General features: G+C 37.6%; 1 protein-coding gene across 5 annotated transcripts in view; it reads right to left on the minus strand.

Annotated features, from left to right (window-relative positions):
- Positions 1-1,098: 1,098 nt before the first annotated feature.
- The window catches only part of LOC132152973 (band 4.1-like protein 5), a 51,677-nt gene continuing 25,535 nt past the window's right edge, over positions 1,099-27,240 (minus strand). For 4 of the 5 annotated variants that reach the window (XM_059562022.1, XM_059562025.1, XM_059562024.1 and 1 more), the window contains 12 exons: positions 26,618-26,657; positions 25,643-25,767; positions 22,011-22,156; positions 12,524-12,615; positions 12,177-12,302; positions 11,880-11,944; positions 11,651-11,773; positions 9,781-9,862; positions 5,829-5,906; positions 5,602-5,661; positions 4,784-4,908; positions 1,099-2,652 (listed from right to left, as the gene is read on the minus strand). In XM_059562022.1, coding sequence (XP_059418005.1) covers positions 2,586-2,652; positions 4,784-4,908; positions 5,602-5,661; positions 5,829-5,906; positions 9,781-9,862; positions 11,651-11,773; positions 11,880-11,944; positions 12,177-12,302; positions 12,524-12,615; positions 22,011-22,156; positions 25,643-25,767; positions 26,618-26,657 — 1,129 coding nt within the window. In that variant the 3' untranslated portion in view covers positions 1,099-2,585. The remainder of the gene's footprint in view (positions 2,653-4,783; positions 4,909-5,601; positions 5,662-5,828; positions 5,907-9,780; positions 9,863-11,650; positions 11,774-11,879; positions 11,945-12,176; positions 12,303-12,523; positions 12,616-22,010; positions 22,157-25,642; positions 25,768-26,617; positions 26,658-27,240) is intronic. The other variant, XM_059562023.1, reaches the window with a different exon arrangement.

Below are 27,240 nucleotides of genomic sequence, written 5' to 3' on the forward strand. Positions count from 1 at the left end.
ACAAGCAAGCAATGAATGAATGAGCATTAATTAATTTATTTATTCATCAGGGAACTACATTTGTACCTATATTTGATGTGTAAGTTTACTTGTCTGCTGTATGTAATCATAATAAATATGACATTTATTTATTAATATTAAGATTGTTCTATATAATTTATTTTGGGTCTTTTTGACCAACCAACCAAGCATTTGAGTCAAATTATGACCGCGAATAAATCTCACACTTTCATCTTGTAGGATATTATGATGATGATATATAAGTGAAATAATATGAGTGAAATATGAGGTGAACAACAATAACAACAACTGAAAAAGTATATTGTGGGAGTTCCACTATTTCGTAAGATAAAGCTTACATTGGAGCTCTGGCTCCACCTGCTGCTCCACTGGAGACTTCAGCCATACTGACAGACATTATGACAAACATACAAACAGAATTGCCTTAAATATGTTTCTATGTCTAGATGCTCACATGTGTAGACTTGAATAACTTCTGCTGTTTTAGTTGTTGTACCTGAGTCTATGGCAGCTCTGAGTCCAGGAAATAACAGCACTGTTTCTAGGTTCAGTCAAGCAAAGAGAGGAGTGAGGATATATACAACTATTGTGTCACTGCAGAGTAAGGAAGTCTAGTAAAGAATATTTTGCTATTAAGGATTAGGAATATTTTTGCATACTTGGCCTGAATGACATTCTTTCCTCTGCACAACTTGGTTGTAAGGTTTCGTCTTCCAGACCAGATCATTACGGTTTAGTCTTAAACCTACAAACATTGCCAAGTGCATTAGGTTGAATGAATTTCCTAAAGTTCATTAAATTTCCTCTTTTATGCTTAAACCAGCAATACAGGTTTACCCACAAATACTGGATTAATATCAGAAACATGAGATGAAATTCTTTACCGATCTGGAACAATTTTAAAATCATCATATATTGCTTTTAAGTATAGAACTAAGAGGCAAAAATTATACCAAGAAACTATAAGTAGGCCATCCATTCTTTTAGTGTGGTTTCTCTTTTTAACAAGCAAATCGCAAGCTGTAACAAATTTACAATTTATATATACTGTATATAAAAAAGTAGGGGTCCAATAACAATGTTAAAATATCTTTTACTTGTGGAACATCACATTATACAAAATGACAAAGCTTATAGTCAGTGTATTGATATAAACCGATCATTGCTGTGACATCTACAGATGATTATTATATGCAAATAAGCCTACAGTGTGAGCCTTGGAGAACAAAATGATTAGCATATCAATGGATTCTAGCTACAACTGCCTTCTGTGATAGAGCACTTCCACTAAAGACAGGAGAGAATAGAGCAAATCAGAACACGTAGAGCATAAAAACAACTTTAAGGAATCCAACATATAATTATTTACAAGAACTGACTTAAGAAAAAGTTCAAATTTGACCACCAAATATTTCATCCCAGTGATTTCAGATTCAGTGATTATACCAATTACGTACTTATCAGTGTACTGAAAAATAGCAGCAAATGCTTGCAGAGGAGGAGGAAGGGTCCTTGATAAACCTCTCATTTGCGGTAACCACTGACACACACGGCAAATGATTTTTTCCCCCTCCATTCCATTACAGTAAATGACATTAGTTTGTTTTCATGGTCCAAGTCTTTTTCAGTTCTGATATAAGCAAGTGGGGAACGGAGGTCTCAGCTGCTCCCGTGTCTCACATAACATCTCATACAGCATCTTTAAACACAGTGAAACATACTTAAGAACTGCATTTACACACTACACAGAACATCCAGTGTAATATTTCACTTAAACACAGTAGATGACATATTACTCTGTAACATGTTATTTTGTAATATGTTCAAGTACATTTAAAATCTTATATGAGCTATTAAAATAAGGCAGGTCATAACTACTATGTTTGGAAAAAAACTGCATTGATAAAAGGTTCAAACAGCAAATCTTGACTCAATTACTTCATGACTGTAGTTGCCCAAGGCTACACAATAGTGCTCTAACAACGGTGGAGTGGAGAGTACAGTACTTACAAGTGTAATAATGAATGCAGCTACTTCATAAAAAATATAGAAAGTAGAGTAAAAACAAAGCAAAAAACACTACTAGTTCTAAAAATTGTCAGCGATGCATTGTGATTCAAGGGTTCACAAGCTCTCTGACAGTCATCCGATCAGAGAAGATTTAAACAGGAAGTGGACAGCAGGTGGATCAAACATCCAGTCAAGACAGGACTGGGTCATTTATGTGCTTTTGCTACACCTGAATAGTGTCATTCAAAACTGGTATAAAAATCATAAAAGGAATGGTGGTCCCCAAACACTGGACCCTGCGGTAAGCCCTTTGTGTACTTGTGTAGAGAGTTCAATTCTTTTATTCTTGGTCCTCAGCGTTGAGATCTGGGCTTGCGGATGTAATCTGTCAAAAGCCAGCATTCCTGAAGATGAAATTGCAACCCCATGCATGCCCAGAGTCCAGTTGTCTGTGCCTGCATTGTAAGGGCACTGGAATGTGTTTGACTAGAATGTAGGAAAACATTTATCATGGACCTGTGACAGGTGTTGGGCATGTGCTCAAGGTGTCGCTCTCAGAGTTCAGTGGTCAGCAGTCCTTTGGGCTTGTGGTTGTCGTCCATGATTGGGTGAGCCACAATACTGTCAAAGATCAATTCAGCAGTTGTCAGTTACAATCAGAGGACAGGGTTTAAAGCAAAAAGTAAAAATAAAATTCTATTTTATTCTATTTTTTCTAGGCACGGGGCGGTGGGGTCTTTCTTTAACATTTTAAAGTATACTATGGCAAAGTTATTGCTTTCCTTATTTAACCTGAATTTTTTTTTTTCATTTTCTTTTCATGAATATATGGTTGACCTAAAGAATGAAAGCTATATCATACACTTGGAAAATTATGAGCTATAGCACTGTTTCATAATAGTTCTATTACTATTTATAAACTAAAGATGAGGCAATAATAATTGTCTCAAATAAAACATCAAAACCAAGTAGGCTAACATGGTTTTATTGAACAACACTTACATTATGTATTTTAACATATTCCTATACATAATATGAACATAACCCAACTAAATACATTATGCATTTTAACAAATACCTGCATAGGGGGTCAACGGCCTAGAGACGTTTCACTTTACAGCGTGATTAAACGATGTTTAAATCAATTACATTAAAATTTTTGGCCACATGCAAACTCAGAAACTTTTATTTTCAAATCACGATGTACAATAAATGGCATATTTAGAAACAGGCTTATGTATTCTCCTGTGTTGGCAAACGTTTTTTAATTATTTATGTTACAAATCTAGTGAGATAATGCACAGATGAAAGTTAAGCAATTCAAATTCACAGCATATACAGAGGAAGAGTTTAGCCCCTTTCACACATACAGTCTTCACTGGTAAATTACCGGTAAGTTACCATTAAGAGATCATCGACCTTTTCAAAAATCCCGGTAAATTTATTCTGGCAAACATATCGTTATTATGGAGATGACATGATTACTCTGAGCTGTTTACAAAGCCCCATTCATATTATGGGCGTCTAGTATTTATAAGAGAAAAACATTCTGATTGGCTAGTAATGTCAGTTTGGTTGAGAATGAAAGCTGTGCTCCTCTCATACCATTGGTATCAAATGTTTGAGGTCAGTATGATTTTAATTTTTTTTATATATTTTTTGAAATGTTAATTCAGGAAAAATGCATTAAATTGATCCAAAATCACAGTAAATACATTTATAATGTAACAAAATATTTAGATTTTAAATAGTGTTCTTTTGAACAATCTATTTATCGAAGAATCCTGAAAAAAAAGTAGCACAATTTCATTCTACAGCAATAATAAGAAATGTTTCTTCAGCATCAGCATATCAGGAAGGATCATGTGAGAATGAAGACTGGAGTAATGGCTGCTGAATATTCAGCTTTGCCATCACAGGAATAAATAAAATGTTAAAATGTATTAAAACATAAAACAGTTAATTTAAAATGTAATAATATTTATATAATAATATACTGTATTCTTGTTTTTACTGTATTTTTGCTCAAATAAATCTTTGGTGAGAATAAGAAACTTTTCAAAAACCTATCTTACTGACCTCAGACTTTTAAATCGTGGTATGTTTAATTAAATACACTACTACTATGGAGTGGCTGTCAGTGGACCTACTATGGGGTCAAAATAAAACTTTAATAAAATATAAAAGTAAATAAATCAATTGTAATTTAACAAAAATAAACTAATAAAAACTACACATTAAAACATTTCAAAATATAAAATATTATCAAAATAAACATTAAAATAAAATAGATTTCAATATTAACCCTACTTTAAATAAAGCAGAAGATATTAGTCATTGAAGAATTACTGAGTGCACTTCTACATAAACGATTAGTAAAACATTAAGAGCAGTGTATTAAAACAGTTTATAAATAATAAAATGTGTCACGTGTGCAAGGCCTCATACGTTCACTGTAAAATGCATTTTTTTTATTGCATATGTGTGTTCATATTTATATTTTTATTCATGTATACAGTATGTATTTTTTTTTTTTGCAACTGGGATGGTGCCCCCACTGGGAGTTGGTGGCCTATGCAAACTGCATACTCTCTGTATAAGGAGCTGTGGTACTCCACATAATGGTGAAATTACAGCATGACTCCTCTTGGTTTTATTCTCTACCAAGTTAAAATCTGATTGCTTAGGAAAGTTTTAGGACAGCTGTCCTCAACAGAGCAGAGAAAGATAATGGAGCTGGGATGAAACAAACCTGGTGGCAATCACATTGTGAGTGTGAGAGAGATTTGGGAGTGGGGAAATAGCTGCCCCTTCAGGATGGTGAGATGACATCTTTGCTGTACAGTCAAGGAGGCCGTTAGTAAAGGTGCCAGACTGCTAGAGGTGAGAGAGGAAGCAGGGGGACAGTCAGTCACTAAATGAACTACTACACTGTAAAAAAAATCAGATCTCTCCAACTCTGATTTTGTGTGAATTAGTGATCACATCAAAATGTTTCAATTGTCCAAACTGAATTGGTGTGAATTAAGTTTTATAAATTCAGTTAGGCCAATTGAAAAAATTAGATGTAACCAGTCACTAGAAATTTTTGAGTTGGAGAGGTTTTTATTTTTTACAGTGTAGAAATGTGAGAGGAAGTGAGGGTAATGAAAATGTACACTCCATTGAACATGTGGCTTGATAGTGAGTCATCTGAGTCAATATCATCAGCTGCAATAAGAAAGCTTCTTCTAAATCTATAAATCTACAGAGTGCATCTACAGAACTGCAGAGAAATATGAACAGTCATCCATGTGCAAATGCTTAAGATACAGTAGTTGCTGTTCTTCTACAATGATGCAGAGATCTGCGTCTGGAATCCAAACCAGGAAAAAAGCTAAAACTCAGGGATTGCTACAGTCAGTTGGAGGTACTTTCAAACCTTACCAAATAGATCATATTCAGAGTATTCAATCAATCCATTATCAGATTAAATTACATTTCCATGTAATATATCTTCATCATAAATTATTAAAAATGACGTTAAATCTTCAGATAAAACAAAGGCCTTGATTTTAGAGGTCAACTCACTATAGGTGCTGAAGCTGGAATGATCCAACGAGGAGTGATTGTGGGTTTTGGAGCTGGCACCTGTGTCAAATTAAATATTTTTATACAATATTACTACTTCAATGGTGTGGAAAGAACTGAAGAAAATAGGCATTATTGTTCCAAACAGTCAATTATATAATCAAACAGTAAACCTTTGCTTACTATAAGCATTACAAGCATATTGGGAGCTGCAGTGCTGAACTTACTACAAGGATGGGGTCTGTGAAGTCTATCAGGTTATCAGTCAGAGGGGCTGTCAGCGGCTCAGGGTCTTGACCTTTGACCTGCATTGTAAAAAGCCACATGTTCTAAAGTGCATGCCAACCAAAAGCAGATTCAATGACTAGATTTGCATTTCCTGCATGATGTCTCAATGCTGGCAAGGCATCAATAAAAGTCATGCTTCTGTAATGATTTGAAGAAACAAATAATTATATACTAGTCAATGTTCCCTCCAAAAGGTTTTTTTTTTTGCTAAGCAAAATTGGTCTCTATTGGGCAGACAATTTGGTCACCTGAGCAAAAAACATTCTTACCGCTTGATGAGGTCCTGCAAGGCAATGTGCATTGCCCCAGAAGTCAGTGAAGTCGTACAGACTCATTACTCAAAAAGGCATTCGTCTACTACATGTATAACCCATGCGGAGAACACAATAAGTCTATTACTCCCTGCCACAACTAGCACACTCAAATTTGGCAAATGTTGACTCCTCAGTCTTACAATTCCTTCAAACTACTCTTCTCGTCAACTGACTCAGGCTCAGTGCAATCCTGCCAGGCATTCAGGATCATCATCGTTTTGCCATTCTAGAGCAATAATTCCACCAGCATTCTACTCCACAACCTCAGGGGTTATAGAGGCCCTGTGCTACTGAAAACACTTAAGGTTTTCAATCTGACCAGCACCAGTTGCCAGTGGGATCCAGGGTCACCACCAAAGCTTGAAGTTAATGGGCCAGTGGTCGATTGTTTTTTGATTTTACATCTGCAGTACTGAAGAGGCAGATGACCGTAGATCCATGGGTTTGGACTACATTGAGCAAGTGGAATACTCCGCAGTTTCAACGCGGTCCCCAAAGTTAGGATTGACCCTATGGTGATAGGGGATCCAGTTCGTTCAGAAGCTAGACTTGAGACATCTAAACATGATCCTGAAAACTCTTCCGTTTCGGATGTTACGTGCAGGCAACGTTCTTCGGTCAGTCATGAAGGAGGATTGGTTTACAAGCATTAAGACTGCTTTTGGAGCACGTGCAGAGGTGTCTGAATACAGTGCAAACAAGTACTTACACTGGAATGAAACTGAACTCATGTGTAATGTCTGCCACCCTCTCACATGCCCAAGTGGACAGCATTCTGGAGATCCTTGCTCGTTTCCAGCTGGGTGCAAGCTTGCCTTACAAGACATTGTTACAACTCTTGGGGATGCTGACAGCCACCACTTCTGTGATTTTACTTTGCTTACTTCACCTCAGGCCTCTCCATCAGTGGAAAAACAGTTTGCAGTTGAACCCTGCCAGAAATCTTCACAGGCTGATTGTTGGCTCAGGCATTGACACAATGGAATCGTCAAGATTTCCTGATGTCAGGTGTTCTCCTAAGGGTCATTCCTTCTCATCAAGCTATGGTCCCAAACGTCGCTTCCCTCTTCAGGTGGGGGACATCATGAAATCACTTAAGTCCCTGCATCTCACCCACAAGATGCTCAATTGGTTTTTTCCTCGACTAGGATCATCAAGGTCAGTTCACCTCCTGGGACCAAAAAATCAGATAGTGGATGCTCTGCCAAGGGATCTTCTGCACCCAAGGGAGTGGAGGATTCAATAGAATGTGCCGCAGTAGATAAGGGAGCAGTTCGGCAAAACAGAAGTGGATCTTTTTGCAAAAGAGGCGAACTGTCACTGTCGCTTATGGTTTGCAAGAACAGAGACATTCAGTCCGTTGGGACAGGATGCTCTGTCTCACGAGTGGCCAAACTGTCTGCTTTATGAGTTCCCTCCTCTTCCACTTCTGTGGGACACATTATACAGAATATCTCTGTGCAACCATAGTGTGTTACTTGTAGTACCTTGATGACCAGCCAGGCCTTGGCTACCATGCTTCTGTCACTGTTGGTGGGCAAGCTATGGCAGCTTCCACTTTGTCACAGTTGGAAGGCTTTTTGGGTTTGGCCTCTGGGGCAGACTGTCTCTTAACAGTTTGCAAGCCCACTGTCATTCATAGCATAACTAGTGCTAAAGCTGCATCCACACATCAGATCTATGCAGCAGGTTGCAGGATTTTCTCATCTTGGTGCGAGGAGATATTACACGTTGTGATGTTCCTTGGATTCAGGCTAAGCAGCCTCCATGCTATAGGTATATGTTGCGGCCATTTCTGCTCATCATGTACCTGTAAATGGTTCTTCTCTTGTTAGTTGCAGGATGATTCTGGTGTAGTGCGCCGAAATAATCCTTTTCTACCTAAAGTTCTGCTTCCTCAGTTTATGAATCGTTTAATCAATTTGGCGGCTTCTCAGTCAGCACCACAGTCAGCGGATCACCTTTTGTGTCCTGTGTGACCCCTGAAGGGCTATGTGACCGCTACCGATTCCTAATTCCGGATAAGTTATTTGTCCGGACGAGTTATTTGTCACTTGGAATTTGGGAGAAAGGCGTACTGAAAATGAAGGCTGAGCTAGTGTGTCTATTATACTCAAGGCTCAGCCTACTTCATGTGACTTTTTGAGTTGTGTGTGACTGTAAATGTCTCAGAGATTTGTTAACATTCTGTGCCCATCATCTGCTATTTCCACCGCTTAATCGGCTTCTTTAAAACATGATGACATTTTATTTCCCATGTAAGTGTGTTTGCGTTGGCTCTCGTGTTCGGTTTCTACAGCAACTCATTTGGTGCACATCATTCTCTTTCTATGAAACATGTAAATGCATTCACCGGTTCTAACTCTACAGTCATGGGCAAAAGTTTTGCTGCTTCAGTATTTGTACATTATTTTTTCACGTTTCTATGGTATACTGAAAAACAATAATAAGCATATCATAAGTTTGAAAGGCTTTTATTGGCAAAAAAATATAATGAGTCAATATTTACAGTGTTTACCCTTGTTCTTCATATCCTCTGCAGTTCACTCTTGCATGCTGGATATTAGCTTGTGGGCCAAATCCTGACTGATGGCGATACATTTTTGCCTTATTAGTTCTCGGAGATGATCACAATTTGTGGGCTTCTGCTTGTTCATTGGCCTTTTGAGAACTGGCCACAGGTTCTCTATGGGATTGAGAACCGGGGAGTTGCCTGGCCACAGATCCAAATTGCTCATGGATCGTTAGAAGTTGTCGCTCTTGCAGGACATTTTGATAACATTCTTTATTCATGGCAGTGTTTTTGGGCAGAATTTTGAGAACCTACTCCCTTGGTTGAAAAGCAACCCTGCACATGGATGGTCTCAGGATGCTTCACAACAGGACTCAGGATTTTCTAGATGTCCCAAACAGTTGTAAGGGAGCTTAATCAGGGAAAATAACTGCACCAGTCTTCTGCTGTCCAATCCTTGTACTTCCTGCAAAATTTCAGTATGTCCTTGAAGATTTTCTTGTAAAAGGAGTGGCTTCTTTACTGCCCTTCTTGATACCAGGCTTTGGTCCAAATGTTTTCGCCTCACTATGTGTGTGGAAATGCTTTCTGCTGCCATTCCTGAGCAAGCTCTGCACTGGTGGTGACATGATTCCATAGCTGTGCACAGGATATTATATCTTCTGTGAGGGTGTGATGTTATAGTGCACGCACACTGCTTAAAGATTTTGTTGCATGATTAAGTACTGAAACCTGGGAAAAGTGCTTTTTTTGTTCCATCGTCAACAGGATTTTGGTTACATGCCTGAAGTGAGCACTGTGGTTAATGAGTTATTTTCAAATTTTATTCTATAACAAAATTAATTCAGTAATACATCCCTCTTGATTTTTTAAGCTTTTATGTATCTTGAAAAAGGCAGTTACTAACTAGTTGATAAATGGGACTACAGAGGTGCTTTATTTATTTTCCCTCTAAAAGAGAGCAAGCTTCAGTGTTGAGTGAGTAAATGATGGTGTATGTTGACAGCTGCTGCGGACTCATGTTACAGTATGCCAGCAGCTGGAATGACATTAAGCCACTGTTACCTTGGATGACTGGGCTTCATTCACTGGATCTAATGACAGAGGCGGCACAGAAGAGATGAAGTCATCTGCGTTCTCTTCCAGGCTGAGGACAGACAATGAATAGAATGAGCACTTTCATGAAAAAATGCCCTGCAAGTCTTTTTTTTCTGAGTGAATTTTGAAGCTGACATATATGATAAAACAATGGTGGCTGTAGCTGTGGATGAAAATGTTTGTGAATATTCAGGTCTTTTCAATAGTGATGAAACATGTCTGAGAAGAGCACTGGACCCAAACCTTTTGATTTTGAACACTGGAAATGAACACAAAGACATTGAAAACCTTTGAGCATTTCAAAGCACCTCTAAAGCTATTCATTATGTTCATTCAAAGGAAATCACAAATGTTCAACCTTGAATGAAACCTTATGAACACCTCTTATGAAGTGTTTGAGGAAATGACTCAAGGTAACTTTGTGATTATGGGTTTGTTTGTGTGTGTGTGTGTGTGTGTGTGTGTGTGTGTGTGTGTGTACGCATTTGGACGTTTTCCCTCCACAGCAGAGTGGCCTTCCAGAGAGTCCTGACAAATTTTTTACACATTTGGCAGATGATTTTGCCAGTGTGTGTGTTCCCTTTGAAACAAACCCATAGTTTTGGTGTCTACATTGAGCATCTGATGTAGGCTCAGTAGTAAATAATTTAATCTATGGTTCCTTTCCATTATACCCAATTTTCATATTGTATATGGTTTAATCAGTCACATAACGTTTACTTAATTCTATAGATATCCAATTATAAATGCATTTAAGACATTTATTTTCCAAATGTCTCTTTTATAATGTGACTAACAGAGCTGAATGGTTTCAGGTCAGTGTACACAGCTAATAATGCAGTCTAAATATGTGGCATGAGTACAAGATGTTACATAAACATATTTTTCTAGGCAGACCAGAGCCATATGACTCATCTGTAACTACGTACCAACGGTATGCCACTAGATGGCAACAGTAAGCTTTAAATCGCAGGCTATATTTAAGAATGTTCTGGGTTCAATACAAAGTACAGTCTATGGACATCATCTGTGAAATGCTGTCAATTAGAAAAATAAAATAAGATATAATTTATTTTAAGTTAGCAACTGCAGCATCTCGATCTAGCTTGTAGGACACAGAAGTGTACAAATTTGTTCTACCTCTTTTACCCTTGTTACCTCTTCTACCACAGGTTTAATGGCTACTGAAGATACACTTTGCACTTTTAAATAGGGTGACCATGCATACTCTTTTTCTGAGACACGTCCTGGCAAGGATTTCTTTATTGCCTAAAACATCCAGGTGATGGCAAAGCTGAATTTTCAGCAGCTATTACTATAGTAATAGATCTTTCAGAAATCATTCTAATATGCTGATTTGGTGCTCAAGAAACATTTCTTATTATCATGGTTGAAACTTTTGAAACATTGAGAATTTGTGGGGAAAAACAATGTAACAAAATATAAAGTAATATAAAATTTATAAATGTCACAATGAAACACAAAGGGGTCAAAATAAAGGCTTTAATTTACTTATAACAACTAATTCACACAGGTTTGTAAATGAATATCCTGATATATCTGTATATCTTAATTCTAACATCCTGAAAACATAACAAGTCTTGGCTTGTTGATGGGAGGACCAGGTGGCCCCTTTAATCTGGGTGTGCCCCAGTTTCTGCCTGCCTGCGTGTGCTCCATTGCCTCAGACTCTGTCCCAGGAGGATTACAGGCCCACAGGCTCACTCACATGGCCCTACTATGTCTTAATCCACACACTCAAACAACAAAGCAATGCTTTTTTGTAGTACAATCTTCTCACTGTACTTGGACTAGGTTTTGTGTGCTGTGGGCTCACCTGCTGGTAGAACAGGGCAGCAGGCCGGGCTGTTTGAGTAGGTCCCAGGACTCCTGGCACTCCGCTCTCCCACTCACTGGCAGAGAGGTTGTGCTTCCCATACGCCCCCCATGACCTGTCAATCTGATAAAGAGCCAGGCATTGCTATCCATCAGTCATATCATTATAAAAATAATCCTTTTTAATAACTATCTATCTGTGCTCAACTTTTACAACAAATATATCATACCTGGCTGCAGTTTCCTGTAGGTTACAGTTCTTGTCTGGAGGCAGTCCAAGCTCATCTCTAGAATCCTAAACAAAAGAGATGAACCTTTCCAAACATATACAAGCACTTTGCACTTCAGTAAACCTGACATGTACCTTCAGTCTACCTGTCCCACTTCAGTATACCTGACATTAACATGTTGATGTCGTAAGCCATGTATGTAGTCATTAAATCACAAACCCTTCCTCTGAGGAAGACGAACAGCTGAGTGTCTTAGTGCAGATGAATGTTAACACCACCATGAGAGTGGCTGAATACCTTGAGCGCTGCCTCTGCCTGAGCTTTCAGGATGTTGCTCTTGAGTTCATCAGCTTTTAGCTGGGTCAGGACAGGACTGCTGCTCACACTATTCAAACTTTTTTCTGTTAGTTTTACCACTTCCTCCTGCATAAAAAAAACATAATATGTTAGCATTAAACATTAAATGTACAATCTCAGGTTGAAGTGACACAGTCACAATCTCCGGTCCCTGTATTTAAAGTCTATGTCAAGCTTTGATACGAAGTGGTGTGTGTGGAGGGGGGGGGGGGGGCATATTGCAAAAACACCATTTACAAAAAGCTTTGTTGTCAGTGTGTGCGGGGCTTCCAGATGGCTGAACTGACCTGGTTGTTCATGTTGAGGTTGACATTGGTTCTGGCTGGAGCAGACACTGGAGTATTTTCAATCTCTAGTTGCTTGAGCCGAGCTGCAGCCTCTGTGGATGTGAACAGTGAGCATCATTAAACAATAAGAGGTCAGACAAGACAGATGGAAACACATCTGCATGTGTGGGGATTAAACATGTTCACGCTGGGGATAATCGGTTCACACAATGGAAAGGCAGAGCATGAAAATATTGTAACTGTAGAGACAATAATTAAATAAAGAAAGTTGTACTTTTTTCATAAAAGCATGTAGACGTTACATTCTTTATAATTTTATATGATTATATTATATTTTATAGATGATTCATTATATGAATTTAAATATATATATATTTACATACCCAATCTACATTACCATTCAAAAGTAAAGGGTTGGTAATAGGCTTGCTGCGGTAGTAAGTGTTCCTGTTATTACCGGTGTTCGGTTGTACACCGAATAAATTACTTGGCCACCGCGGTACTGCCCCACTGCCCCATCTGTTTGCTTTCTTTTATAGAAATAAAAACCATTTAGTTCAGTTGGATAACCGACGCTTCAGTTGTAAACTGAAAGTGCGCAGTGAAAATGCACAGTGCAGCAAGAGTCAGATTTCACTGGCCACGTGACTGCCTGCGGGTGTCGCTGTTGGACAGTGTTTTCTCTACTTCCTGTTGGCCTTCTGTAGCAAATTGTAGCTCCGTGTAGCTGTTTTTATTTTATTTTTTTCTCTAGAATCTTTATCTTACTATCACTCTCTGTTTTTTAAAGTGGTAAAATATAACTTAATTCACACCATATTTCTGATATTATCGATCAATCTTATCAGATTAACTTTGATCGTTCACTTTTATTATATTTCCGTGAGTGCAGTACACCTGCAAAGCGTTAGCACTCGTTAGCTTGTCATTAGCGTTTTCATTCGAACCTATCGCTGTTTTCTTTTCTCCTCTCCCTCGCTCCAGTTTTCACAAGTTCATCTAACAACCGCAGTAAGAAGTTTCATCAAGCACGGTGAGTAATGGCTTCTCCTATCATTGTTTCTTGCACCTCTTGCCACATGTACAGTTTATCTATCTCTGTCGCTGATGAGGGATTCACATGTGATAAATGCAGGGAAATAGTTAGGCTGACAGAGAAGATTTCAGAATTAGAGACACGCATCCAAACTTTAATTGAGGACAGTAAAAATGTTAGGGCTCTAGATACGCCTTTGGATGCGTCTAGCTCAGGGATTCCTGTACATTGTTCGGTTCCGGAAACAGAGCCCCAGCAGCAGGGCAACTGGGTGACGGTGAGGCAGCGTAGTCGTGGGTCAAAACACCGCTCTTCTGTTCCGATCAAAACATTAAACAGGTTCTCCCCACTCAGTGATGCACCCACTGAGAAACCTGATGAAAGTGCTCTAGTTATTGGTGATTCTATTGTACGGAACGTGAATATAGAGACACCAGCCACCACAGTCAAATGTTTACCGGGAGCCAGAGCGCCTGACATCTTGGCAAATTTAAAAGTGCTGGCTAAAGCTAAACGTAAATACAGTAAGATTGTTATTCATGCTGGCGCTAATGATGTTCGACTTCGCCAGTCGGAGATCACTAAAAATAACATTAAAGAGGTGTGTGAACTTGCAAGCACGATGTCAGACACTGTAATATGCTCTGGTCCCCTCCCTGCTTACTGTGGTGATGAGATGCATAGCAGATTGTCATCACTCAATGGCTGGATGTCTAAGTGGTGCCCACAGAATAACATAGGTTTCATAGACAATTGGACGAGCTTTTGGGGCAGACCTGACCTATTTCAAAGAGATGGTCTTCATCCCTCCTGGGGTGGCGCCACTCTTCTCTCTAGAAATATGGCAAATAGTCTTAGTGTTTATACTTGACTAACTGGGGCCCAGGTCAGGAAGCAGACAGACTGGCTAAACCGACCGTCTGCTAGCGGCCTCCCGTCACAGAGGTCAGTTAATTCTCAGCACATAGAGACTCTTTCACCTAGATATCACACTATAGAGACTGTGTCTGTTCCCCGAACTAGAAAATACAAAAAACGTCCAAACCAAGTTAAGATTAACAATTTAATTGAGGTTCAACAAATAAAAAACAGAAGCAATATGGATAAACAAATGATAAAGCTTGGCTTATTGAATATCAGATCCCTTTCTATGAAAACACTTTTTGTAAATAATATGATCACTGATCATAATATAGATGTACTCTGTTTGACAGAAACCTGGCTAAAACCTGATGATTACATTATTTTAAATGAGTCCACCCCCCCAAGATTACTGTTATAAACATGAGCCACATCTAAAAGGCAAAGGTGGAGGTGTTGCTTCAATTTATAACAACGTTTTCAGGATTTCTCAGAGGGCAGGCTACAAGTATAACTCGTTTGAAGTAATGGTACTTCAAATAACATTATCCAAAGAAACAAATCTTAATGATAAATCCCCTGTTATGTTTGTACTGGCTACTGTATACAGGCCACCAGGGCACCATACAGACTTTATTAAAGAGTTTGGTGACTTTACATCCGAGTTAGTTCTGGCTGCAGATAAAGTTTTAATAGTTGGTGATTTTAATATCCATGTTGATAATGAAAACGATGCATTGGGATCAGCATTTATAGACATTCTGAACTCTATTGGTGTTAGACAACACGTTTCAGGACCTACTCATTGTCGAAACCATACTCTAGATTTAATACTGTCACATGGAATTGATGTTGATGGTGTTGAAATTATTCAGCCAAGTGATGATATCTCAGATCATTATTTAGTTCTTTGCAAAATTCATATAGCCAAAATTGTAAATTCTACTTCTTGTTACAAGTATGGAAGAACCATCACTTCTAACACAAAAGACTGCTTTTTAAGTTATCTTCCTGATGTATCCAAATTCCTTAGCATATCCAAAACCTCAGAACAACTTGATGATGTAACAGAAACTATGGACTCTCTCTTTTCTAGCACTTTAAATAAAGTTGCTCCTTTACACTTAAGGAAGGTTAAGGAAAACAGTTTGACACCATGGTATAATGAGCATACTCGCACCCTAAAGAGAGCAGCCCGAAAAATGGAGCGCAGCTGGAGGAAAACAAAACTAGAGGTATTTCGTATTGCTTGGTGGGAAAGTAACATGTCCTACAGAAAAGCATTAAAAATTGCTAGATCCGATTACTTTTCTTCTCTTTTAGAAGAAAACAAACATAACCCCAGGTATTTATTCAATACAGTGGCTAAATTAATGAAAAATAAAGCCTCAACAAGTGTTGACATTTCCCAACACCACAGCAGTAATGACTTTATGAACTACTTTACTTCTAAAATCGATACTATTAGAGATAAAATTGCAACCATTCAGCCGTCAGCTACAGTATCACATCAGACAGTGCACTATAGACCCCCTGAGGAACAGTTCCACTCATTCTCTACCATAGGAGAGGAAGAATTGTATAAACTTGTTAAATCATCTAAACCAACAACATGTATGTTAGACCCTATACCATCTAAGCTCCTGAAAGAGGTGCTTCCAGAAGTCATAGATCCTCTTCTGACTATTATTAATTCCTCATTGTCATTAGGACATGTCCCCAAAACCTTCAAACTGGCTGTTATTAAGCCTCTCATCAAAAAACCACAACTTGACCCCAAAGAACTAGTTAATTATAGACCAATCTCGAATCTCCCTTTTCTGTCCAAGATACTAGAAAAGGTAGTATCCACACAATTATATTCCTTCTTAGAGAAAAATGGTATATGTGAGGATTTCCAGTCAGGATTTAGACCGTATCATAGTACTGAGACTGCTCTCCTTAGAGTTACAAATGATCTGCTCTTATCATCTGATCGTGGGTGTATCTCTCTATTAGTTTTATTGGATCTTAGTGCTGCGTTTGACACAATTGACCACAACATTCTTTTGCATAGACTTGAATACTTTGTTGGCATCAGTGGAAGTGCATTAGCATGGTTTAAATCGTACTTATATGACCGCCATCAGATCGTAGCAGTGAATGAAGATGTATCCTATCGATCACAAGTGCAGTATGGAGTACCTCAAGGTTCAGTACTAGGGCCGCTACTCTTCACGCTTTATATGTTACCCTTGGGAGATATCATCAGGAAACATGGTGTTAGCTTTCACTGTTATGCTGATGATACTCAGCTCTATATTTCTTCGCAGCCCGGTGAAACACACCAATTTGAAAAACTAATGGATTGCATAGTCGATATAAAAAACTGGATGACGAGTAATTTCTTACTGCTAAATTCTGAAAAAACAGAGGTGTTAATTATAGGACCTAAAAACTCTGCTTGTAATAACCTAGAACACTGTCTAAGACTTGATGGTTGCTCTGTCAATTCTTCGTCATCAGTTAGGAACCTAGGTGTGCTACTTGATCGCAATCTTTCCTTAGAAAGCCACGTTTCTAGCATTTGTAAAACTGCATTTTTCCATCTCAAAAATATATCTAAATTACGGCCTATGCTCTCAATGTCAAATGCAGAAATGTTAATCCATGCATTTATGACCTCAAGGTTAGATTATTGTAATGCTTTATTGGCTGGTTGTTCTGCACGCTTAGTAAACAAACTACAGCTAGTCCAAAATGCAGCAGCAAGAGTTCTTACTAGAACCAGGAAGTATAACCATATTAGCCCGGTCCTGTCAACACTGCACTGGCTCCCTATCAAGCATCGCATAGATTTTAAAATATTGCTTATTACTTATAAAGCCCTGAATGGTTTAGCACCTCAGTATTTGAATGAGCTCCTTTTACATTATAATCCTCTACGTCCGCTACGTTCTCAAAACTCAGGCAATTTGATAATACCTAGAATATCAAAATCAACTGCAGGCGGCAGATCCTTTTCCTATTTGGCGCCCAAACTCTGGAATAACCTACCTAACATTGTTCGGGAGGCAGACACACTCTTGCAGTTTAAATCTAGATTAAAGACCCATCTCTTTAACCTGGCATACACATAACATACTAATATGCTTTTATTATCTAAATCCGTTAAAGGATTTTTAGGCTGCATTAATTAGGTAAACCGGAACCGGAAACACTTCCCATAACAACCTATGTACTTGCTACATCATTAGAAGAATGGCATCTACGCTAATATTTGTCTGTTTCTCTCTTGTTCCGAGGTCACCGTGGCCACCAGATCCAGTCTGTGTCCAGATCAGAGGGTCACTGCAGTCACCCGGATCCAGTACGTATCCAGACCAGATGGTGGATCAGCACCTAGAAAGGACCTCTACATCCCTGAAAGACAGCGGAGACCAGGACAACTAGAGCCCCAGATACAGATCCCCTGTAAAGACCTTGTCTCAGAGGAGCACCAGGACAAGACCACAGGAAACAGATGATTCTTCTGCACAATCTGACTTTGCTGCAGCCTGGAATTGAACTACTGGTTTCGTCTGGTCAGAGGAGAACTGGCCCCCCAACTGAGCCTGGTTTCTCCCAAGGTTTTTTTCTCCATTCTGTCACCGATGGAGTTTCGGTTCCTTGCCGCTGTCGCCTCTGGCTTGCTTAGTTGGGGACACTTCATCTACAGCGATATCGTTGACTTGATTGCAAATAAATGCACAGACACTATTTAACTGAACAGAGATGACATAACTGAATCCAATGATGAACTGCCTTTAACTATCATTTTTGCATTATTGACACTGTTTTCCTAATGAATGTTGTTCAGTTGCTTTGACGCAATGTATTTTGTTTAAAGCGCTATATAAATAAAGGTGACATTGACATTGACATTGACGTGAAGAGAGTGAAAGAGGCGCTTTCAGTACAAGCGCTTCAGGTGTATACGAGTGCGAAGGTGCATGCAGCAAATATGATGCAAAATACTGAGGAAACGATGGTGGACAGAGGCTTTGTTTTCAAAGAAAATGTAAAAGTAAAAGACCGCTTCTCACACCAGAGAGGGTGAGCATGTTGGTTTTCTAGACAATAAAACATGCAAACACGGTCACTGAAAGCCAATTTAGTTTACATTTTTTAGTTTACATACTTTTTTTATTTTGAAAATCCTGTTTTACCTGACGTAAAGCTACAGATGCTATTTTTATTTGCTTGATCCCACAGTGTTTGCTAGACTTTCTATAACTTATTAGTCGATACACAATATAGCATGTGGTGTATGCACCGGAGGCGCCGGGGGGGGTCTTGGGGGGTCTCAAGACCCTGCCAAAAAAACGCCTTGACCCCCCATTTGACCCCCCCACCCTCTTCCTGATTAAAAAATATATATATCCGGGATAAAGATTTAAAAAAAAAATTATCTTCAAACTATGCAGAACAATAATTAATAATTTACATTTATTCACATTTATTCGTACACTGAACTGAGAACCGTTTCTGTCGGACGAGTCCGATTCGAGAACCGAGGAGCTGATGATACTGCGCATGTGTGATTCAGCGTGAAGCAGACTGACACACAGAGCGTCTGAACCGAACTGATTCTTTTGGTGATTGATTCTGAACTGATTCTGTGCTAATGTTATGAGCGCAGGTAAACCGAAGGCTTAAATCAAGGGCAATCATCGCCAATGACAGTACGTCGAGTGCAAAAGAACCGGTGAACCGTTTTTTTTTTTTCAACTGATTTATTGAATCGAAGTGTCTGAAAACCGGTTCGCCGAAAAGAACCGAGCTTCCCATCACTACTGGTGATCCGAAAACCGATGCAATCGGTTCTTGACTCGTGAACGAGTCAGTCTATTGTTCGTTATCTAGCACGGCTCGGTGTTCATCTTCAGTTCTCTCTTCACAGCAGTTCAGTCAGTTTACTGTTTGAGTGCATGAATTACTCTGAGATATTGGTTTGTTTGAACTCAGAGGGAGTGTCAGCCACATTAAAAAAGTTAAGCCATTTGTGGATTAATGTGTATTGGAGACGCGAACCATTTCAAACGATTCAGTTCGATTTGGTGAACTGGTTCAAGAAGATCCGGTTAACTCGAGTGATTCGTTCGCGAACCGGATATCACTACACTGCAGTGTTGTGAACGTGCTCACAACAGACACGGAAGAGAAGACAATGCTGAATAAAGTAGTAGTTTTTGCTATTTTTGGACCAAAATGTACTTTCGATGCTTCAACAAATTCTAACTGACCCTCTGATGTCACATGGACTACTTTGATGATGTTTTTCTTACCTTTCTGGACATGGACAGTAGACCGTACACACAGTTTCAATGGAGGGACTGAGAGCTCTCGGACTAAATCTAAAATATCTTAAACTGTGTTCTGAAGATGAACGGAGGTCTCACGGGTTTGGAACGACATGGGGGTGAGTCATTAATAACATAGTTTTCATTTTTGGGTGAACTAACACTTTAAAGTTTGAGCATATTGTTTGCAAACTGAAATTGATTAATCAATTAAAAAAAAGTTAGTTGATATGCTGTGTTGTTTTTGTTGTTTAGTAGCAGTAATATACAGTTATTAGCCGTGTCCACTGTAGTTTTTGTTGGTTTTCATGAGAAAGAGTCTGGAGCCGCCACTGGGTGTATGCCATGACTCGTCATATTAATTTTCATTAATAAACATTATATAAGTTTGTCATTGTACTGTTGTATTGTTGTTGAGCTTTTCATAAAGAATACAAATTAATCCATCTTTCAAACATTCATTTTAGTCTTTGAAAGTGAAATGAATAAAGATGTAAAAGCAACAGACTTATATTTTCTTGTAAAACCAAGATAATTTTATATATTTTAACATTTAATTTATTCCTGTGACAACAAAGCTGAATTGTCAGCAGCCAATACTCCAGTCTTCAAGGTCACATGATCCTTCAGAAATCATTTTAATATGCTGATTTTGTGCTCAATAATTATGTCTAATTACTAATCATTATTATTGTGGAAATCATGATACTATTTTTTTCTACACGATTCTTTGCTGAATAGTTCTTATTGTCATCTTTTATCAGTTTAACCCTTAAAGACCTAGAACATTTTTGGGGCGCCTGACACACCTGCACTTTTCTTTGTTTTTCAGACCCATTCTTGCAGTCAGCATCAAGTGCCATATATCATTATAAACAGGAGAACTTAGGAGAGTTTAAGTTTAACTAATTTAAAGTCTCAATTTTACTTTTGTTTTCTCAAAGAATGAATGAAATTACAGAATTTTAAGAAAAATGCAAGCAACAGTTGGGTGTTTTTTTATGGTGTACTCAAACAGAAATCCTAAAGTTTGGATATTTTTCTTTAGAAAGTTGTCTCTGGGTGTTTTACACTTCCAAATAAAATTTTGTTTAGATATGCCATTCCCCAAGCAAGTTATAGCCATTTATTACAATACTGTTATCTGCGCCTTTAAGTGAAAAACAGGCCTATTTCATTTACTAACAATAGAGGTATGTCCAACAACATTTTAATGAGTAAAGAAAATGGAAAGAGTGTTATTTTATAACAAAACCAAACAAAAAAAGCTTTTTTCTTCCGAGAAATATATTTTCAATCTGAGTATGAACAATAAACACAAACTATGCAGCATATAGTAAAAACAATTGCACAAATTGTCTTCAACAATACAGTGCAAAAACAGTGCAGATGATTCACAAACTACAAACAAAATGATTGAGAAATATTCAGAGTGCAACAGAAAAAATAGTGCAAACTACCTTTAAGAATTATATATTTATATAATTATTTACAGATAATAGACATAATATAAATGATCGATCCGCTGACTGTAATCTGCATCAGAAGCGATTTTACCGGGACATCGCCCAGCGACCCAAGACATAAATCCCAGTGCTTTATCAGATATGTACCACTGTCTCATCCTTGGTTTTCATTTGTTTTATGTCAAAGTTCTGTTTGACATAAAACATTGGTTTCTTCTGACGAATCAATCTTGTCAAAATGTGATGACATAGTCACATACACTACGGGCCTCTGAATATAATAAGATATCTCCGAAACGTGGAGAATCTCTGCTTTAAATCACTTTTTAAAGCATTCAGATTGGATCAGCCGTTTAAAAGTTATTAAACATTAAAAAACAACAGTTATTTTTCAGCCGCGGGTGGCTGTCTCGGTCTTTGAGGGTTAAAGATTCCTTGCTAAATAAAAGTATTAATGTCTTTAAGAATGTTTCACTGTCCCATACTTGTGAACAGCAGTTACGCGGTGTTAGTACTGGCCAATAATGTTTTATTTATTATTTTGAAGTGGAGCATCCCGGAAGCAGACGATATTAGTGTTTACTTTTGACCTAGATCAAACATAAACTCTTTTAAAGTTAACTATAAACTCTACATTTATAATGTATATTATTCATTTTTTTTGGATGCCCAATTTTGATTTTGAAACATTTATAATTGTTGTGAACAAATGAATTTAATAGGATATAAAAAATTCTGCAAGAAAAACATTGTCCGAAATTTCTGCCAGTGCATCCCACTGTATCCGTGATGTGTTAACTCACCGGTCAGAGAGAGGGTCTCCTCTGTGGCTGTGCTGGCAGGGGTATGAGCAGAACCTGGTCTCCCTTCTTCTGCTGTCATCATGGGAACAGGGACTCGAAGCACCTCATCTATGCACGTCTCCAAGAGGTCAGTCACCAAGGGTATGCTTTAAAGGATGAAAAGGTTTCATTACCATCTGTCAATTACAGGATGTAACCCTGTATGTGCTGCTCAAACATGGCCCACATTGATAGATATATGAAAAAAGTGACTCACCTGGACAAAAATGCTTGAGGCCAGACCAAGACTCAAGTTACAGCTATGCAATAGCCCAGTGTCACATTTCAAATATGTGACAGCTTCAGATGGGTGTTGGGCAATGAATATGCATTTCTATATGCTGAATAATGAAACCCTTATAAATCAAAAATGAGCAGAGACACTGCATTCAGCATTGCTGAAGAACTTCACACCAAAGGAATGGAACCGTTATCTAATGGAGTCATATGCCAACTGACCGCACACATTCCACTAGAACTAGATTAAAAGACCACACACATGCACATTAGTAATGCCTGTACTAGAATCACTAGAGCAAAGTATTCACTCTCCCTCAGTGAAAAGAGGGAGAGAATGGTCACATTCCATAAACGACTAGAATGAGATTAAAACTCAAAGACTTTTTGGACATGTCACTCTCACCACACTGACTAAACCCACTTGGCACTTTAAAGTATTCAGTGTCTGTACTTAAAAGTACTGTACTTTAAAGTAAAAAAAAAAAAAAAAAGACAACAAAAAGTTAATCATTTACAGAAATGCACAGTAGAAACCTAAAGAGAAACTGAAACATACAATTGGGAGTTGACTCTGTGTGTTAGTTTTAATCAAACGTCTTAAAGCCATGCAAGATACATCTGTCCTTTGGTTATAGTTGTACTGTATACAATCTGAAAAACAGTGTATACTGTACTACACATTGTCAAGTGGATAAAAAAAAGTCAATAATCAGATAATTCTGATCACACACAGATAGTCTAAAATAAAATATACAATTATAATAGCACTTTCCACAAATATGTTTCCGTATTCCCTAAAAGCACAAATCCAATGTTCTTATGAAATTTTTTGATGTTTATATGAAATACTCGATCCAAAAAGAGTCCCAACTTAAGTAGGACTGTTACTCAACTTTGGTGTTATATATATATATATATATATATATATATATATATATATATATATTATATATATTATATATATATATATGTGTATATAAGTTGCATAGCGTGTGTGACACTAATAATAATAATAACAATTTAATACCAAATTACAAACTGGTAATAATGCCAAAACAATAACATATCAACCAAGTTGTTTATTTTTTGCCTGCTCTTTGATAGTTTTTTTTTTTTTTTTTTTTTACAAATGCTTATATTTAATGTTTATTACTAAAATAACAATCAAATCTCATATGATATTTAGCTTGGCATCTTGAAATACAAACAACATTTTCTAAATGTCATGTACTTCCTTTCACTGCAAATACTTCATTTTTAAGAGTTTAATGTCCTACTTTGTTCCCTAGTTGTGGAAAATGTCTAATATCTTTGTTTTAAAAGTATAGTAGGCATAAACAATCAAGTAAAAGTGTGGTTATGATGATCAAGGCATAACTTAAATGTTTAATAAATAGCTAACATAAATGTCAACAGGATATTTTCTGGGTGATAAAGCTGGCTGAATAATGACCAAGTCATTCTCATCGAAAGTACAGCCACAGTAAGGATTTCAGGCTTCTCCCATGAAGGTGATCTCACCCTTCTGGCTGGTTTCAGTCTCAGAAGGGAAGGGCTTGAATGGTTAAAACGAGGGGAAGTCTTTAGCTCAGGTAGTTTCACTAGATCTCAGTCAGAGGGTATGCCTTTTATCCTGGCGTTCCCTGGCGGATAGTTTGTATCCGAAGAATGCGGGGGTGGATCTGTGTATGAAAGGAGGTGCAGGAAGCTGCCTGTCGGCCACGCTGGGGGGACTGAAGTCCTGGATGGGTCAGTGGAGGAGGGGGGAGTGTTAGCATAAGAGACAGAAATACTGTAGAGTCTGATGTGTAAAAGTCAGAAAAGAGTAGGCAACGTAAAGAGAGCGGATCACATGACAAGAGGAAAAGTAAATGTAATGAGTAAAAAAAAAAAAAAAGGATTAGTTAAATGCATTCAAATGTTTTCTAAACCACTATTCAGCATTTTTCTTCTTTCCTCACTGAATTCAACAATGAAAACCTGAGATGTCCGATTTGCAAATGATGTTTCTTTTTATGTACAAGATAATTTTTAACATAATTGAAACTACTGAGCAAATAACAATGTAACAAAAATAAAAGAATAAAAGTGAAACAAATTTAATAAAAACTAAATTCACAGTGTAATTAATTTGAAACAGTTGTACAGGCTTTGTTCAAAGTATATAGCTCACTATTCTTGAGTTAATTGTCTCAAAGCAAAATGAATTTTTTTATATAATTAGATCCTAATTTATTATTATTAATAGCAATTAAAAGTAAGAAATTAAAATAAAATTGTTACTATTATTATAAAAATGTAAGGTGTGAATGATTTCAAAGAATAAAACATACTTGAGTAAACAACACCAGGTTAGGCAGAAGGGGTTGTGTTTGGTTAGTGAGGACAATTTATACAAATCAATAAGAATCAATTTAGACAAAGTGATGTCCACCTGTCTGTTGATTCCATCTTGAACTTGCCAAGCAAAGGTACTAGTACTGAGACTACCTGTATTAGTTTCAGTCTTGAAGTAGAGGACAGGACAGTCACAAAGCCAACAACACAATGCCAACTGCTCCAGGTTACTTTTACACCCCACTATTCCATTTACCCAGCTGATATCACAGGCCTAACCCACTGATTGGATTGGTTTGGACTAGAATCAAGAACTGAAGCATACACTGATTTGCCCAGTCAGAGGAAAAAGAACGGATTCAAAGCCAATCACACAGACTCCCTCAGAGATGCACTGATTGGCTGAGGGGTAGGAAACAGGTGTACATACCTTGCCTTATGAAAAGGCCACTGGGGTTCAGAACATCAGACTAGAACAAAGTTTAGACAAAAGATAGCTATAACATTAAGGAACAACATATCCAACACAATAATCCCAGATAGCTATAACATTAAGGAACAACATATCCAACACAATAATCCCAGTCTGATTTCATTTCTTTTCAATATTTCAAGTTTAAGGCAAAGCTCTGCACAGCACAATAAACCCCAAAACAGCCTCGGGAGAAAAAGCAAGACAAGGAAAAAGATAGTACCAGAGAAAGACAGGCCTTTCACATCAAGAGAGAGTTGGTTGTTGTCAGCCCAGCAGGCATTTTCTCCTGTGCTGAAGCAGCCATCTGCTCAATGTCAAAGCTAAACAGTATGAAGCACCTTCAGCACCAGACACCAGCCAGCACCACAACCTCACACCAACACACCAGCAGCACCGCCAGATAGCACAAATATATCATTTATACAAGTGTTGCACTCTGCCAAAGTGATGTTAACTGGCTGTGCAGGGGCCTGAAGTAACAGCAGGGAATCAGATTAACCTGCTTAAAGGTCTTATTGCATTAAAATTGTGAGTAGCTCACCTCCTCTTGTCCGATTGGCTGCCTTCAGGGCTCCTAGGGAGGGTTTCGATTTCTATGGGTCCTGGTGCAGAGGGTGGGCTGCTGACCACAGGCATACCGGACCAGGGAGGCCGTGTTTGGGTGGGCTGAGGAAAGAAGCATGTGGGATGCAATTAGGTACTGCAAAAACTAAAGCTAAATAGTCTTTCCAAGCCAAATGAGCAAATGCATGATCAAAAAGATGAAGTTCAAATCAAACTATTTAGAAATACGCCGTATATACTCTAACAAATAAACTTGCTGACTCATTTATAAACAAATGGGTGATCTAATGTTTGGGTCAAGTTTCTTTTTTAACAAGTCAAATTCATAATTAACATTTATATTATTAAAACTTTGAGGTGTAATTGTTTCAGAAGTGTGGGGTTGGTGAGATATAATGTTTGAATTTTTTTTCTTTAAAGTATTTTATGCTCACCAAGGCTGCATTTAATTTGATAATTAAAAAAAAAAAAACAATTATAATAATAATAGTGATATTTAAAATAAGTGTTGTCTATTTTAATATTTTTAATATATTTAATATATATATATATATATATATATAAATTCCTGTGCAATACAGCTGACGTTTCAGAAACCATTACTTCAGTTTTCAGTGTCACATGATCCTTCAGAAATCATTCTAATATGCTGATCTGGTGCTCAAGAAACGCATCTTCTTATCATCAGTATTGAAACTTTCATAAAATTAAATTTTGTCATCATAAATTTTGCGTTACTTTGAGAATCTGAGAGAAAAACAAAGTCAGAATGCAACAAAAAAATGTAATATGAAACAATAAAGGAGGCTTTATTTTTCTTAATTTACTTATATGCAATAATTTTCCTCAAGTTTAGAGTGAAATATGACTGGACATTTCATCTTAAATCAAATAATTAACAATAAACACTGGTTTAAAAAACAATAATAATTGTATAACAGAAAGAAGGTACCTTTGCTTCTAAACTTGGGCTCACTCCGTTTTTGTGGTTACTGTGAAAATAGAAGAGAAAATGCAAGTGATATGATAACTGGGTCAGGGTTAATGAGCTACTGTTGACTGACTTCAGTAGGCAGTACAAAGATGGTCCTTTCATAGAGGTAACCAGAAAACCAGCACTGGATAACAGTGAGCCAAAACTTTCCTAATGTTGCTTCTAGCAAATGACCACATCTTTAAAAAATAAATTTAGTCAAACAATCATATTTGTGAAGCATTAATGTACTTAGTCACAGCATGAGTCTTGAAAATCCCCCATAAATCAGCACTACAAAAGTGCCAGCAGATGATGATGTTCATGTTTGCACCTTTAACAGCTGCTGAATCCCAGTCTAAGTATGGGTGCTTATCAAACTAAAGTGGAACACTCAGTCTGACAGCATGTGCTTAAGCTGACAGACTAGTAATGCATTTTGCACCAGGAATAAGAATATTTAACAGTAGTAGTAGTTAAAGTTCATGTCTTATATCACACTGAAATCATGTTTTAAAACAAAAATCATTATTTGCCATCATCTCTGTACAGCAAAATGACTTGTACAGCAAAATGACTACAATGAATTGCCTTACTGCCCA

The sequence above is a fragment of the Carassius carassius genome, chromosome 11, assembly GCF_963082965.1.
Source record: "Carassius carassius chromosome 11, fCarCar2.1, whole genome shotgun sequence".
NCBI lineage: Eukaryota > Metazoa > Chordata > Actinopteri > Cypriniformes > Cyprinidae > Carassius > Carassius carassius.